Source organism: Malaclemys terrapin, chromosome 18, assembly GCF_027887155.1.
Source record: "Malaclemys terrapin pileata isolate rMalTer1 chromosome 18, rMalTer1.hap1, whole genome shotgun sequence".
NCBI classification, from domain to species: domain Eukaryota; kingdom Metazoa; phylum Chordata; order Testudines; family Emydidae; genus Malaclemys; species Malaclemys terrapin.
Window position 1 is genome coordinate 1294392 of NC_071522.1, and position 15264 is coordinate 1309655.

Genomic DNA, 15264 nt, shown 5'->3' on the forward strand with positions numbered 1-15264 from the left:
ACATAGAAGGCGGCGGGTAGGTCCTCTCATGGCTGCATCTGAAGAAGTGAGGTTCTTACCCACGAAAGCTTATGCTCCCAATACTTCTGTTAGTCTTAAAGGTGCCACAGGACCCTCTGTTGCTTTTTACAGATTCAGACTAACACGGCTACCCCTCTGATACTTGGTTCAAGATAGGAAACAAAGGGTAGGAATAAATAGTTTTCATAATGCAGAGAGAACAGTGGGGTCCCCCAAGGCTCTGTGCAGGGACTTGTGCTGTTCAACGTATCCAATAATGATCTGCAAAGTCTGCAGATGATACAAAATTATTCATTAATCAAGAGTCACAGGGGGCGCTCTCAGGAACTGGCAGATGAAATTCAACATTGATAAGTGTGAAGTGATGCACATTGGCAAAAATAATCCCAACTACACGCATATGATGATAGGTTCTACATTAGTGGTTACCACTGTCGGAAAAAAACAGAGTTCTCACTCTTTTGGTTGGGTGCAGCAAATCAAGAAGGATCTTGGTATCACAATGGATAGTTCTCTGAAAACCTCAGCTCAATGCACAACAGCAGTCAAAAAAGATAACAATGAGGAAATGGATAGAAAATAAGACCGAGAATTTTGTAATGCTCACACCATGTGCCCACACCATGAATACAGTGTCCAGTTCTGGTCTTCCTACCTCAAAAAGGTTATAGTGGAAAAAGATTTGGAGAAGGAAAACAAAGATGATCAAGGATATGGACCGGCTTCCATCCGAGGAGAGACTAAAAAGATTAGGGCTGTTAGCTTAGAAAAAAGAGGACAGTCTATAAAATCATGAATGGAGTAGAAAAAGTGTTATTGACCCTTTCGCACAATATGACAACCAGTACCAATGAAATTAATAGGCATCAGGTTTAATACAAACAAGAGGAAGTACTTTTTCCACACAATGGCAAGTTAAACTGTGGAACTCATTGCCATGGGATGTTGATGGCCAAAAGTATAACTGGGTTCGGTGAAGAACGAGATAAAGGATAGGTCCATCAATGGCTATTAGCCAAGATGGTCAGAGATGCAACCCCATGTCTGACTGTTGGGAAGGGAAGACGGGTGGATCACCCCAACTGCCCAGTTCTGTACGCTCCCCCTGAAGCTCTGATACTGGCCACTGTTGGAGACAGGATGCTGGGCTAGATGGACCATTAGTCTGACCCCATATGGCAGCCTATGTTTTTATGTTCTCAAGTTACACACAAATGGCAGGGGAGGGGGTGAAACACAGAATCCCTAGTGCAGCTTCAGGAGCTTCTAGCCTGGCAGGAGGGACTGAGCAAAGCCTGCATGCCCAGTGTGCACAATAACTCGATCCAGCCATGCCCCCGCTGCAAGAAAGCGGCCACTTGGACTTTAATTGAAGTGAAGATAAATTTACCATTGAAATAAACTGACATTGGAGTCCAGGACATAGGCAGTTGTGAGCCAGATCTAATGCTGCAGCAGCCAGCGTGAATGCTGGACACAAACCCCAGGAAAGGCACAGCGCTAACAAGTCCAGGGCAGTTCTCCCTACTTCTCACGAGGCTTGGAACAGCCAAGCACCCACATGGGGTGCAGGAGCTGCGAACCACAGCAGTCACGCTAGGCCTGGAGAGTTATTCCATCTCCACCTCCTGCATGGGGAGCTGCTGTTCGTTTCTCACCCATGGTACCGGCTCCGGCACATGCGGGTCATAAGTCCATTTAGGGAAGATGCGTTTGTACAGATTCAGCAGCACCGTGTCCTGGGATTTCAGCTGGCCATCAAAATGACACTTCATGTGACCATGAGTCCCTAGGCAAAGAAAGCAACAGAAGCTGTTAGCTGCATTTTGCCTGTTCCTCTTCCCCAGCCCAGGGAAGAGCAGACAGTGTTTGAGTAGGGATGCAGGGACAGTGATTGTGGCCCAACACCATGAGAGGAAAGCAAGGCAACAACGCATGTCAAACCCGGCCTACCTAGCGGCTCCGTGATGTGTCCTCTGCGGCCCCACTTGGTCCTCAGCTCCACCGGCTTAAACCACAGCACATCCTCTGCAGATCAAAGACAAGAGACACATGAGAAACAGCTCCCCAGCACCCTGCCACATAGCTAGCAAACCAGGCAGGAGTCAGGCTGCTTGAGCGACTACCCAGAGCAGCTGTGAGTATGACGAGCAGCGGCACACTGGCCAAAGAGCTATAGTGTGCATTCACCTATAGGCGAAACAGAATCACTGCTGCATGGATGGGTTTGCTCAGAACACGAGAGCCTCTCTGCAGGGCACGGGACACTTGCTGAGATATCTGGGTCACGTCAACACGTATGTCCGAATGTTCACAAGAGCTCAGCTCTGCACTTCCAGGTCTGAAAGGCTCCAGTTATTGGAAGTCATGACAGACTTTCCTATGGAACCGCAGGGTCTCTAGGGGCACACAGGACCTGCTGTACCATCCCTCCCCCCCCCCACACACGCCACGTACCTCTGTTAAAGAGCATGTACCGCACTACAGCAGTCTTGCTGAAGATCTTGAAAGGGTGACCACTGAGCACCAGCCTCTTGATGATGATTCTGTCTGGATCCACCGAGAGCAGAAAGCCTGTGGCAATGAGGTCGTGCATGCCTGTGGAGCAGAGCTAATATAAATGCCACTGCTCAGTGGGTCCTAGAGCAGGGCAGTCCCCACAGCAAGAATAAGGACAGGGCCATTACTCCAGAGCCTGAGGGAGAGGAGATGGGCAAGTTCATCCTCTCAGAGCCCGACAGATGATTAAGGCACGTCAGATGTGTGGCAGTATTGGAGAATGGGACCCAGATCCATCAATGGAAGCTGGAAACCCCTGCTGCTAGGATTAGCTTTCATTTCTCATTCAGTCACCCCCTCAGCACTCACTGACTTACCGTTACTCCTTTGTTTAAACAGTAGCACCGAGGCTGGGGGAAAAGTGATGGGAGCATAAACAGTCACCACCAGGGCTGCATCAGGCCGCAGGAAACGCTCCAACTTGTGCTTATCAGCTAGAAGAGAGAAAGCACCAAGTAAAACTCAGTTACCAGCCAGTGGCCGGCAGGGGAGCTCCAGGACCCAACACCAACAAGCAGCAGGCCAGCCACAACACACACTAATTTGGACTGTCAGCACATTGCTCAGGGAACACTCTTCAGGTCCGTCCGCTCCCTCCTTCTGCTCAGCCTTGGGAGCAACCTCAGCAGCACGGGGTTGTGGGTCACACGCAGCCCCCCTCCCTCCACCATCACAATAGGCTGTTGAGAGCCAACCCCTTGGGAAAGGAGATCACCAATTCAAATTATAGAGCCTCGTCCAATCCCGAGCAAGGACGAGCCCTACCAGTACCACTTCCTCACAGTCCCAGGGAACCACGTGCTGCCCAGGCCAATCCAGCCCCCTCAAAGGGGAAAGGAATTGAGTCCATCCGTTGAAGCCCAACAGCCAAGATATGCAAGTCCTCAGAGTCCCTTCAGCCATCCCAGGTTTCCCCCCCAAAGACCCCAGCCAGGAGGGGGTCTGCACAGAAAGGGAGCAAAGGGCCCCACCCTCTATATGCAGTTTGTCCACTAGTGGGTCCGACACCCACCTGAGCTATGCTGGGAGTACAGAGGGGAGGCGCGGAAGCGCCTGAACCCACAGTGGAAGATCAACTCCTCCTTGGCTTTCACTGTCTCATTGTTGCCCAGGTGCCGCCTCACTGCAAAGTTCAGCACAGACATCTGCAGAGAGAGGGAGAAAGGCAATGCTGAGGGGCCGCGCTCACCTGGAACGGCAGGGTTGCAAAGTTGAAAGCCATGGATAATACAGAATAGCTCCGCAAGCCAGATGTCTCCAGTGTCTCAACAGCTCACAGCCCAGGTGCTTTAGCCAAAGTGCTGCCAGATCTTCCTTTTATGCCAGAGAATCCCTACCCCCACCAGAGACGCCTCAGAGCCAAAAAGGGTTCATCAGCAAAATTTCAGCCAGGTTCAGACGTTCTGGTTTAAACCATCATGGCCATCTCCCTGCTATTCTGATGTGACCCCCAGGACCTGCAGAAACAGCTTCAACCCCAACCAGCACAAGAAGATTTGAACTGAATTCCTTGTACACTCAGACCTTCTCCTCCCAGCAAAGGCCCCAGGAAGGCCAGGAGAACGCCAAGCCTGTATCAGCCGGAGGGGAAAGAGGCACAATGGCTTTCCAGCTCTTCTGGGTGATGGCAGGTTACAGTCTGTGGCACACTCACCTTTTGCTCATGGGGAAGCAGTGAGAATAGGACCAGAGGCAGCCCCTGCCTGAAACTCTCCATCACTGAGCTAGGAACACTACAGATGTGAAGCGTAACGTACCAGCCAACCTGTCGAGAGAGAAGTGCAGAACAACAGTTAATGCAGGTTCCCTGCTGTCAAGGTGCGAAGGAGCAAGATGGAGCATGCATGTGGGGAGTGGCCTAGGCACACAGGCTGTGGGGTAGAGAAAACAGGACACCAGTACTACCTGGGCTTTACCTACAACACACGAACAGGCCTAGCCAGCAACCAGCAGTGCCTCAACTTCACTACCACACCTCGCCTGCCAAGAGCGAGGAAACACAGCAGGGAAGGAGGAGAGATGGACAACATGGGGGAAGATAAATTAGCCAAGGAAAGGCAGGTACCGCGGCCCCTTCGGTTTCCTCTTTCTCTATCTGCCGGAAGACATGCTTCCTAGTTCGGGAGAAGTCCTGGAACTGGAAGATCCTGGCATAATCCCTGGGGAGATTCTCTTTGGGATCCCAAGGAGAAGTCCGGAAACTTTTGAGCCCCCTGTACTTCTGGAACCTGGAGGACAGAGTTTCAGAGACTTTACTCAACAAATCCTATAGCAGTTAGCAAGCAAATACCCTTGCCCCATGTGAGGACATCTGCATTATACCTTTACAGGGACTTACACCACACAGGGTCTCACAGAGAGCAAGGGGGAATTCATCCTCCTCATAGGAGAGATCTGATCACAGACAGTCAGGAACATCCTGATGCCATCAGCCCCCAAATGAGCCACACAGAAGGGAACTGTCACTGCACCAGCCCACTGGATCAGACAGGCACAGAGGAAGGGTCTAGTTTGATGCAATCACCCACATGGGTTCTCACTACAGGAAAACCCCACCAATTTCACTAGGCAAACTAGAGCATGCTCAGTCCCATCCCCCATTGCACACTGCCAGTCTCAAAGCCAGGACATCTCCAGGGAGAGTCACTAGCAAACGCACTCCTTCCATCCTGGCATGAGGTTTCTTACCGGACTCTGGCAGGCAAGTTGCGGGGGGTGTCCACCTCATCTGGGAACATTTGATCCAATCTCTCCTGCTTGTACTTCTCCAACATCTGCTCCTCATCCTCATCCAGCGTCTCGTCGTATAGGTCGTCCCGAGCAGACTCTGCTACTGTCATGGTCTCACACTCCTCCTCTTCAAGCTCCTCCTCCTCGCTGCTTTCCCCAGCCTGCCACAGACAGCATATACTGCTCTTGATGTGCAGAGTCCACAGGCACGTGTACTTACACCCACACTCCAGGCAACACTGCAGGGGCTGCCTGCATCTTGTACAACGCAGAGCACAGCCCCTGCTGGAGTTTAGATAAGAGGGTAGCTGACTATGCCAGAGGGAGCAATACAAAGGGGCATGTGGCTGCATAGACTTTACCCCTTTGAAATGTGGACACCAGCCTGGCTGTATGTTGTGCCCTTATACTGCCTGTCTGGGTGTGGAAAGAACAGAGAGGGTTTGCAGGGTGGCAAGCACACTAGTACTTGGATACAACCTACAATATCCATCTCTTGTTACCTGGGAAGCCTCTTCCATCAAATCTTCATCCTCCAGGTTGTCCTCCTCCTCCTCCTCACTGCCATCATCTCCATCCTCCACAATCCACGCAGCCTGGTAGTTGGATGTTCCCTTGGGGACCTTCACCACCTTCCTCCTTTCCTTCAGGGACTCTGCCAGATTCCCAGAGTGGTTAGTACTGCATAGCCCCTCTCCCCCTCCTCTTTACCTACAGTAATGCCAGACATGGCACTAGGCTGCTCCCTCTAGTTCCCCTTTACAGCTGTGTGGACAGTCAGACTGAAGAGCAAGTTATATGAAACACGTGGACGGATTTACAGCAATGTATCTTCTCTGTGCAGAAATCAGTAACCAGAATCCAGAGACTGTTCACACATCCCTGGGATTTCACCATTCATCATCACGAATGCCAGGACTGGAGAGCACAGCTCATTCCCTCACAGAGCAGTTAGGAATAACTCTGCACTATATGGCCATCAGCAGACAGATGCTCGGGATCCCATGACGTGCTCTCCAACGATCTGGCCAGCCCAAATTCAGGATCAAACTGGAGAAGCTATGCAGCCCAACGTCAGAGGAAGAGGCTGGAAATAGGAGTCGAGAGGGGCCTGGGTTCAAAACTAGATATCATGCCCAGCCTTAAGCTTCTCAGCTAGAGCTCGTAAAAATTAAAAACTTCACCAATAACCTAAGGAAAGGCTAGATAAATATTGCCAGCACTGACCATCTGCCTCTTTCAGCTCCTCCTCAGTGGGCCAGGTCTGTTCCCCCTCCATGGGGTCAGGAATCACCTCTGATTGCAAAGACTCCTGTCTTCTAGGATCTGCCTTCATCAGGACCTTAATGACTTCCTCCATCTCAACAGCACCGTTTACAGAATCATCCTAGCAGACAAAGTCATTAAGTGAGAACCCACCCAATTCAAGCTGCACATCGCAGTTTGTAGCAAAGGACTAGCCCCACCACAACCCAAGTACTCATCCACAGCACACCCTATGCTCATTGTGAACACTGTGCTCTGTCCAAAGAGGTTCTCTAAGAGGGCAAAGCTTTATAGTCTGCCTTGAACCAACCTGACTGCATGACCACAGGTGCTGACTGTTGGGAGCTAAGGCATATTTAGGCCTGACAGAAGCCTACTGTGGCTTTTCATAGTCTGTTCTGATAACATTTAACATAAGCATAAGAAGAACTACATGCGTAAGAAATTGAAGAGTGTGAGAAGGAGAAAAGCTAAAGTAACTACAAAAAATAAAGAGGAGTTTGAACTAACACAAAACCTGCACTGATGGGGGAGAGGAGTTAGCATGGAAATGAAAGACTAATAACATATGTATAAAAGAAGAGAACAAAGAGTTATAAATAAGTGTGTGTAACAAGGGAGGTTAAAGCTGTACTGTCCAGTGCTGGAGGAACGGCGAGGTAATTGTCCTAATGAGCTACCTATTTGTGAGTCACTGATCACTACTTGCTGAGTGTTTTGCCTTCAGAAAGATTTATTAGACCCATCTGCTGAGTAAGTGAATCTTAATCCAGTTCTAGAGAAAATTGGTTCAAAGATCCTGCAGCTTCTAAACGATTACCAGGGAACAGATAACTCTCAGTGGGCCACTCAGAGTCCAGAACTCCATCCTACCTGTATTTCCATGTCCTGGCCCTTCCTCTGCTGCCCTTTAGCCACTCGGGGGTTGAGAGAGAAGGGGTCTGGAGGGGCATCAACCTGACTCATCTGGAAGTCTCCATGTCCCACAATATGCACCAGGCTGTTTACATTGAGGGTCCGTCCCCGAACGAAGCCAGATACCTTCAAGGTCCCCACCAAGTCACTATCGTGGCTGGGCATAAACTCAGCCTCTTGGGCAAGCAGATAGGCCCGTCTATCACGGAAAGCAAGGTGCCGCTGCTTCTGGGCAGCAAGATGCCTCAGCAACAACAAAGACTCTTGCTCGGTGTTCAGGGGGAAGAGTTTGGCCTCCGGGAAGCGCTTCTCAATAGCTTTGCCCAATTTCTTCTTAGCATCTGTCTGTTTCTTCTGTGGGAGATCAGTGACTCCATGGACAGCAAGGGCTAGCAGACAGCAAAGAGAACAGCAGTTAACAGTCAAAATTCAAAAAGCCATACTGGGTCAGACCTATGGTCCATCTAGCCCAGTATCCTGTCTTCTGACAGTGGCCAGTGCCAGGTGCCCCAGAGGGAATGAACAGAACAGGTAATCATCAAGTGATCCATCCCGTCGCCCATTCCCAGCTTCTGCCAACAGAGGCTAGGGCAGTGGTCCCCAATGTGGTGCCCGCCAGCGCCATGGCACCCGCCGGGGCATTTATGTGCGCCCGCGTACTGGCCGCTGGATAAGCATCCGCCGAAATGCCGCCAAGAAGCAGTGTCATCAAGAGGTGTCACCGCCAAAATGCTCCTCCCCAGCACGCAAGTCTATCTAGATGGCTCAAGAGATCCATAACCTTCGCACCAGGCAGGTAAGTCACCATGTGGTTCTCCCACTCATTGCAAACCCAGCTATCTGTTTCTAATGATCGAATCACCCATTACTAATAACTGTCCCTTCCTAATAACTGGGGTTCCCTCCTCCGGAGAGGTATCCTCAGTGCGAGCAGATACCACATCATCATCTGGAAGGATTCAGAGTAGCAGCCGTGTTAGTCTGTATCCGCAAAAAGAACAGGAGTACTTTGTGCCAGCAATGCCCCTCTGCCATGTACATTGGCCAAACCGGACAGTCTCTACGCAAAAGAATTAATGGACACAAATCTGACATCAAGAATCATAATACTCAAAAACCAGTGGGAGAACATTTTAACCTGTCTGGTCATTCAGTGACTGACCTGCGGGTGGCTATATTACAACAGAAAAACTTCAAAAACAGACTCCAACGAGAGACTGCAGAGCTAGAATTGATATGCAAACTAGACACAATCAACAAAGGATTGAATAAGGATTGGGAATGGCTGAGCCATTACAAACATTGAATCTATCTCCCCTTGTAAGTATTCTCACACTTCTTATCAACCTGTCTGTACTGGGCTAGCTTGATTATCACTTCAAAAGTTTTTTTTTTTCTCTTACTTAATTGGCCTCTCAGAGTTGGTAAGACAACTCCCACCTGTTCATGCTCTCTGTATGTGTGTATATATATCTCCTCAATATATGTTCCATTCTATATGCATCCGAAGAAGTGGGCTGTAGTCCACGAAAGCTTATGCTCTAATAAATTTGTTAGTCTCTAAGGTGCCACAAGTACTCCTGTTCTTTTCATCTGGAAGGAGGGTCCCAACTATGGGATCAGTTCCCTCTGCTGCAGCTGGATGTTCTCCTTCCCTGAGACTTTCATCCTCCTCAACAGCACAGAGGCTGTTAGACGGGGGAAGGGACCGTCTCATCTATGTACCTCTGTCTCCCTTAGCTCCTCCAGCTGGGGATGTACCGATGTAGATTCATTTGTGCCCACTATGTGGCGCATTTAAATAGTCAAAATGCTAACAAGTGTTCAACGAGTAGGCAGCAGCCTGGATCCAAGATGTCTCTTATGTCTTTAGATCACCAGCATTAACCCAACAGGGGTGCACTGGCAGAGGGGGACTGATAACATTAGATCAACTGATCTGCACTCCAAGCTTCTAGATAGCAAGATCCAGTGGCACCCTACCTGCTGTATGGGGGTCCTGGTTACTGCACCAGTGTCCAGTCAAGAACTCTGGAATCTCATTAGACACCCCGCTCCAACCCCCTAGGGTACCCTCTGCTTTTTAATTCACCTACCATAGCTGGGGAGCCCCTGCGCAAAGAGGCAAGAGAGGCAGTAATCTCCAGCGCTGTCCCAGCCATCGAGCGGATCCAGTACGAACAGCAGGGTATCAGCTACTTTCGCCAGGTCTAACACAGCGTGAAGATTCCCTAGAAACACAGTATCAGAATATGGCAGAATGAGGCACTAATGAGTTTCAGCGGAACACAGTGGAATTAAAAATTTTATTAAGATGATGTTAAAAATAAATAGTGAACAGAGTTTGAACACAGAAGTTTCTGGTTATCAGGGAATAACGTACAGATCATTGAGGGTGCAAAGTTTGGTTTAAGATAAGGTGGCATGAGGAATACATAATCTGCAATATCCCCAGCACAAGCCCTCCTAGTCCTTCAGGGTTTCCTTACCCACGGGTGCCGTCGCAAAGCGCCAGCGCAGTTTAAGTCGGGGGCAGAGCAGCACAAAACCCTCTGCTCTCTCATCCGTATGCACAAGGGCAGATTCGTCACTCTGAAGCAGCCTCAAGGCGTCGTGGGTGACCACCCCAGCGTGCAGTGGGACCACCACCACCAGGTGAGGCGGCCCATCTTTGCTGCCCAGGTGTCGCTTTTCTGCCAGCACCTGGGAACAGAAACAGCTGACAATAAAACTACCCGCCCCCCATCGCCGCTGGGGCGGGCAGCTCCGGGCCCCACCGCGTGTCACGCCCCGCCCACCAGAGGCTCCGCTCCCCGCGGCCCCAGCCCGCGGCTCGCCCCGCTCGCTCACCGCCTCCTTGCGCTGCCTGCGGAGCTGCAGGGCCTGGTGCCTCCGGTCCGGCTTGGTCAGGTCCCGCCGGCGGCGGCTCAGGGTCTTGGCGGGGACGCGGCCTAGGGGGAGAGAGCGGCGGTTAGCGCGGGCCCCCGCGGCCGGGCAGGGCGGGTACCGCGGGCCCCGACAGGGTCTCACCTCCCGCCCGGCGCTGGGCCCCTCCGCGCTGCTTCCGCCCCTTGTGCGGCTTGTTCTGCTGCTTCAGGGCCCCGGCCCGGTGCGCGGCCGCCGCGCCCGCCGCCATCTTGCCTCCCAGCACTTCCGCTTCCAGGGCAGCCACGTGCGTCACCCGGAAATGGCACCTTCACTTCCGGTCTGCTGCCCGCGGAGCATGCTGGGAGTGGGGAGGGCAGGCAGGGGTTCAAGCGGGAAGAACCGGGAGCCGCCGAGCCCAGCAGACCGGTCAGCGCAGGCGTGAAGGGCCGGGCGGAACCAGGCCGCTGGTCACGGGCCGGGCCGAGGGGCCTCTGCAGCCCCCGGCGACGGGCTCGTTATACCTGGGCGGAGACAGACACGCTCAGCGCGTCCCAGCCCCTCGGTCCGGGAGCCCAGCAAGCCAGGGCCCCCCCGGGGAGCCCCGCAGAGGGCGGCCCGGGGGGGGGCAGCCGGGGATCAGACTCTCCCTGGGCAGCAGCAGCTGTTACGCACCATTTTCCAAAACGGAGCTTGAGCCCAAGGGCCTGATAACGCAGCACAAGGCGACACAGATACCGACTCTCCCATGAGCCAAACCGGGGCCGTAGTTTGACGAGCAGAGAAAACGGCAGCCACGAAGTTAGCTCAGTTCCCCCTCCCCTTCCTGGGAGATCAGAGTCAATCCTTAGGGCAGTGTCTAGCTCGTGCACCCCAGGCACCAATATAGACATAGATGCAAACATCTGAACGTGCCTGCATCACCCCCATGGAGCCCGCCTTGCTCCTGGCCCAGTGCATGTGCGGGGAGAGGCAGGGAAGGAGTGGAGGTGGGCAGTGTCCATCTCTGCTGGAAAAGCCACTGGTGTTAGGCACCATCTGTGGCTGAAGGTAAGTTGTTTGGCTCCCTCACTCACTCACTCTAGTGCAGGGCAGCAAGTCCTGGGGGCAGGGGAAATACACAGGAGGGGTCACAAGGATAGTCACGCTGCCGTCCTCCCAGGGGTGAAGCCCCTTTCCAACAGGCCCTGGAGTGATCAATATCCACCTCTGAGCCATGGTGATCTGGCCTGTGAGGGAGCTCCAGGATTCACATGGGCAGTAACAGACTGGATAGTTACAGTCCAAGTGCCAGCTGCAGTGGAATACAAGGAAAGCCCCTTCTGCTGCTGCATCTAGGACAGGAAACTTTCCTCTGATGGCTCTGAAGAGTGTCTGGTTCTTAGCCACGGCTATGCATGGGGTCTGGCTGGCAGCCATGACTTAGTGCCCCCCTCCTCTGCCTTCCCATATGACATTACTTTCCTTTTTCACTTCAGTAATGACCACCTCTGCTCTTTAAATAGAGAGACAGCCACAGACAAACGCCTTTTCTTCCATCAGCTGTAACTGTGCAGTGCAAAGCCAGGCAAAGGAGCCTGGTGACAGGAGTGATGCTCCCAGCAGCCCCCCCCTCAGAAGAAAAGGGGAAGACAGACCTTTGTGTTAGGGAGGGGAGTTGAACATTCCCCACCCCCTGACAACAATCCCTACAACCCAGCCAGATTAGCCCCTGGGAGCATTTCAAGGAGAGGTGCCTTAAATCCCACAGCAACTGTCTCTAACTCTCTCGCCAAACGGGGACATAGTGGCCTTACAGCTGAATAGAAGAGGCAGGCTATTCCATATATGAACTACATGGGAAGCAATGACTTACCTGCCCCTTCTGTGGCTGGCCCAGGGGATTCAGGTGCTCTCTCCTTGGGGGTGTCTGCTCACCCTTACGCCCAGCTCCCCACAAGCATTTCACCAGCTTGCTCTTGTCATGGTGAGAGGAAGCAGGTCTGTGGTTTCACAGTACTTTGGGCACCTGGCAGCAGCCCTGCCACTGGGGAAATTCAGCCATTGGACTGAAGTGGGGATGATTCTGCAGACTCTACCCGTAGAGCGTTGGTTTGAATGGGCAGGAGTCTCATTTGTGACCCAAGCACAGCTCTTCGTCAATGGCTGGCAGCTCGTCCCTCAAGTTCACAAACTAAGGATTTGGGGATGCCACAGAAAAGGGCATTTTCTTCCCTGCCTTTCAGAGGCGGACATTTCCTTTGTCTCGCAGCACAGGACCTAGCCACAGCATCTTTAAAGTATCGCTCTGCTTAGAAAAGTGGGTGTCTACTTGTGAAAAAGGCTCTTCAATCCTCAGCAGCTCTCCGGGGTGCATCAGGGCCAGGGCAATTCATCCTAGTGACAAAGCGTTAACTGATTATCACTCCTGCTAGTTCATGGTGCCAATGCAGCTCCCAGAGCAGATTCCAGTCCTGCCTGTGTATCAGCAACAACATTGCTTGCAAAGCTGCAAGTCTCTGAAGGAATAATTAACTCAAGGGTCGTATTACTACAAGATTTCGTAGAGACCAGTTGCCTAGTGGGATTCAAAGGAGGATGAGACATTCACCTAGATAACGAGCACAGCTTCGTAGGCAGGATGCCCCTTTTGTAAGATGGCCATAAACCCTCCTCTTTCGCTCTCCAGCAGGGGCCAGGAAAACTGCCCCTGAGGGACGTGTTCTTCCATAATCGCCTTCTGCAGAGTTTTTTGCATCTTCCTTTGAAGCAGCTGGTCCTGGCTGGTGTCAGAGGCAGGACATGGGCTAGATCAGGGGTAGGCAACCTATGGCACGGGTGCTGAAGGCCACACACAAACGGATTTTCAGTGGCACTCACACTGCTCGGGTCCTGGCTATCAGTTCGGGGGGCTCTGCATTTTTAATTTAATTTTAAATGAAGCTTCTTAAACATTTTAAAAACCTTATTTACTTTACATACAACAATAGTTTAGTTCTATATTATAGACTTATAGAAAGAGACCTTTAAAAATGTTAAAATGTATTACTGGCACGCGAAACCTTAAATTAGAGTGAATAAATGAAGACTCAGCACACCACTTCTGAAAGGTTGCCGACCCCTGGGCTAGATGGACCCCACGTCTAATCCAGCTTACTGATGCCAACCGTCCTACGGCAACAGGTATCCCCCGAGGACAGAGTTGGTGGAAGAACCTTTACTGCTGCTGAGGACACAAGATGGAGAACCAGTGGTCTTTCAAACTTCAGGGGGATCGTTCAGAGCTGGCCGTTAGAAAGAAATCATGGCACTTGTAAATGGAACAAATTTGATCTGGAGTCAGACACAGCAGCAGGCTCCCAATGAATGCCAGGCTTACCAAGTAGAGCCGCTGTTAAGTACCTGCCTCACCAAGGGCACTGACAAATGTATGGTTTGTAGGGGCCATCCTACAGAAGGAATCAGAGCAAAACGGGGAGGGGGAAAGGCGGGGGCCCAGGGGCACATCTGGGAAAATCAGAGCCACAGCTCACAGCAGTTACTTCAACACTTTATTAATGATTTGTACAGCTATGTACATGACAAAGTAAAGCCAGCCTGTGGGAAAGCCGTGCAAGCAGCAGCTTTTTACACACACACACACACACACACACACACACACTCTCTCTCTCTCTCTCATATGCAGATTTCCCATTGGCAAGGAGGGAAGACAACTTGGCACTCCAGGTCTCAGCGCTGTTTGCTCGGATTTCCCTGTGCACAGACCGGCTCTGATCATTGTGCCCACCCAGAAACAGTTGGATTTAGGGCTGCACCGAGAGCGGACCAATGTCTTCTGTCTGGCAGTAGCACCAGCTGTCACTCTAGAATGAGAACGATGACCGCTGAGCCATCAAGGGCGAAAGAGGGGCACCTAGAAAAAGGTGACAGTCTCAGTCACAAGCCACCTCAATGCCATGGAGGGCAATTGCCTCAAGTGCTGCCCAATGACATCAGCTCCTCCCAGTTAGTCACCCCTGGGAAATGCCCTGCACCCCATGTCACACTTGCCTAGCTCCCCTCACACCCCCCAGACTCAAAGCCCCTGTGTAGACGTGTGTCCGGGAGCGCACCTCGCCCGACTAACAAACATCATTTTAGGTTAATTCTGGCTGCTCTAGCAAAGCCCAGGCACAGAGTTTACAAGAAAGAGGGGCTGGGGAGCCAGGACGCAGCTACAATGCCCTCTCTTCACACAGCTTTTCCCTTCACACAAGAACTCCAGCCATTTAGAAACCACATTCTGGCTCCTGCCCATGGCTTAGCTAGCCACAGCAGGTGAATTCAAACCATCTACTGCAGACTGGGCACCAGAGTTGTGCAACTGCAAGCTAGCTGATCAGGGCTTTGGCCATTCTAGACCCCTTTCCTGGAAGCCTCTGCTTCTGCACAAAGATGACCAAGCCCTTCCCAATAACTTAACTCTGTCCCTTTGGGGTAGCACAGTACCGAGCCAAGCATGTCATCCTGCCGGGGTCCTGCACAGGATTGTGCAATGAATGTTCCTGTACCTCTCATCCTACAGAACAGGGTGGAGAAGAAATGGCTTTTTATTTGCTTAGATCCAAAGTTACTGATTATGCCCTCTGCACAAATAGAAGCTCATTTCCTGGCCACAGCCCTACTAAACTGGGGAGTGCGGAAGGAGATCCCAGTTTGGATGGAGAAAGGAAGACAGGACAAGACTAATCACCCAGAATGTCTGACTAGCCAGGGAAGCAATTAGCCATTGATCTTTAAATATTCTGCATACACACCCTCTGCTTTCACTTTGATTACTCATGGTAGGTCAGGGAAGGAGCCTAGCTACCGAGGTTACCAGCTGCAGGCTTAATACAAGTGTCTTGGGGGTCTGTCACATCAGAAGCCTTCACTTCCAGACTCCTGCAG

At 51.7% G+C, this 15264-nt stretch overlaps 1 protein-coding gene and 1 non-coding gene across 2 annotated transcripts; both read right to left on the reverse strand.

The window, feature by feature from the left end:
• Positions 1–877: 877 nt before the first annotated feature.
• Positions 878–10641, reverse strand: TSR1 (TSR1 ribosome maturation factor). The gene is made up of 15 exons (XM_054008132.1): positions 10522–10641; positions 10342–10442; positions 9981–10194; positions 9588–9722; positions 7450–7880; positions 6538–6697; positions 5814–5965; positions 5269–5471; positions 4646–4808; positions 4235–4345; positions 3593–3725; positions 2898–3014; positions 2479–2619; positions 1975–2049; positions 878–1810 (listed from the first exon to the last, which is right to left on the reverse strand). Exons 1-15 carry the CDS (start codon positions 10625–10627, stop codon positions 1632–1634), a joined length of 2421 nt encoding a protein of 806 aa, XP_053864107.1. The 5' UTR covers positions 10628–10641; the 3' UTR covers positions 878–1631.
• LOC128825934 (small nucleolar RNA SNORD91 family) lies at positions 3921–4011 on the reverse strand. Its single transcript, XR_008442766.1, has one exon. It is a non-coding gene; the product is annotated as a small nucleolar RNA SNORD91 family (small nucleolar RNA).
• Positions 10642–15264: the final 4623 nt, after the last annotated feature.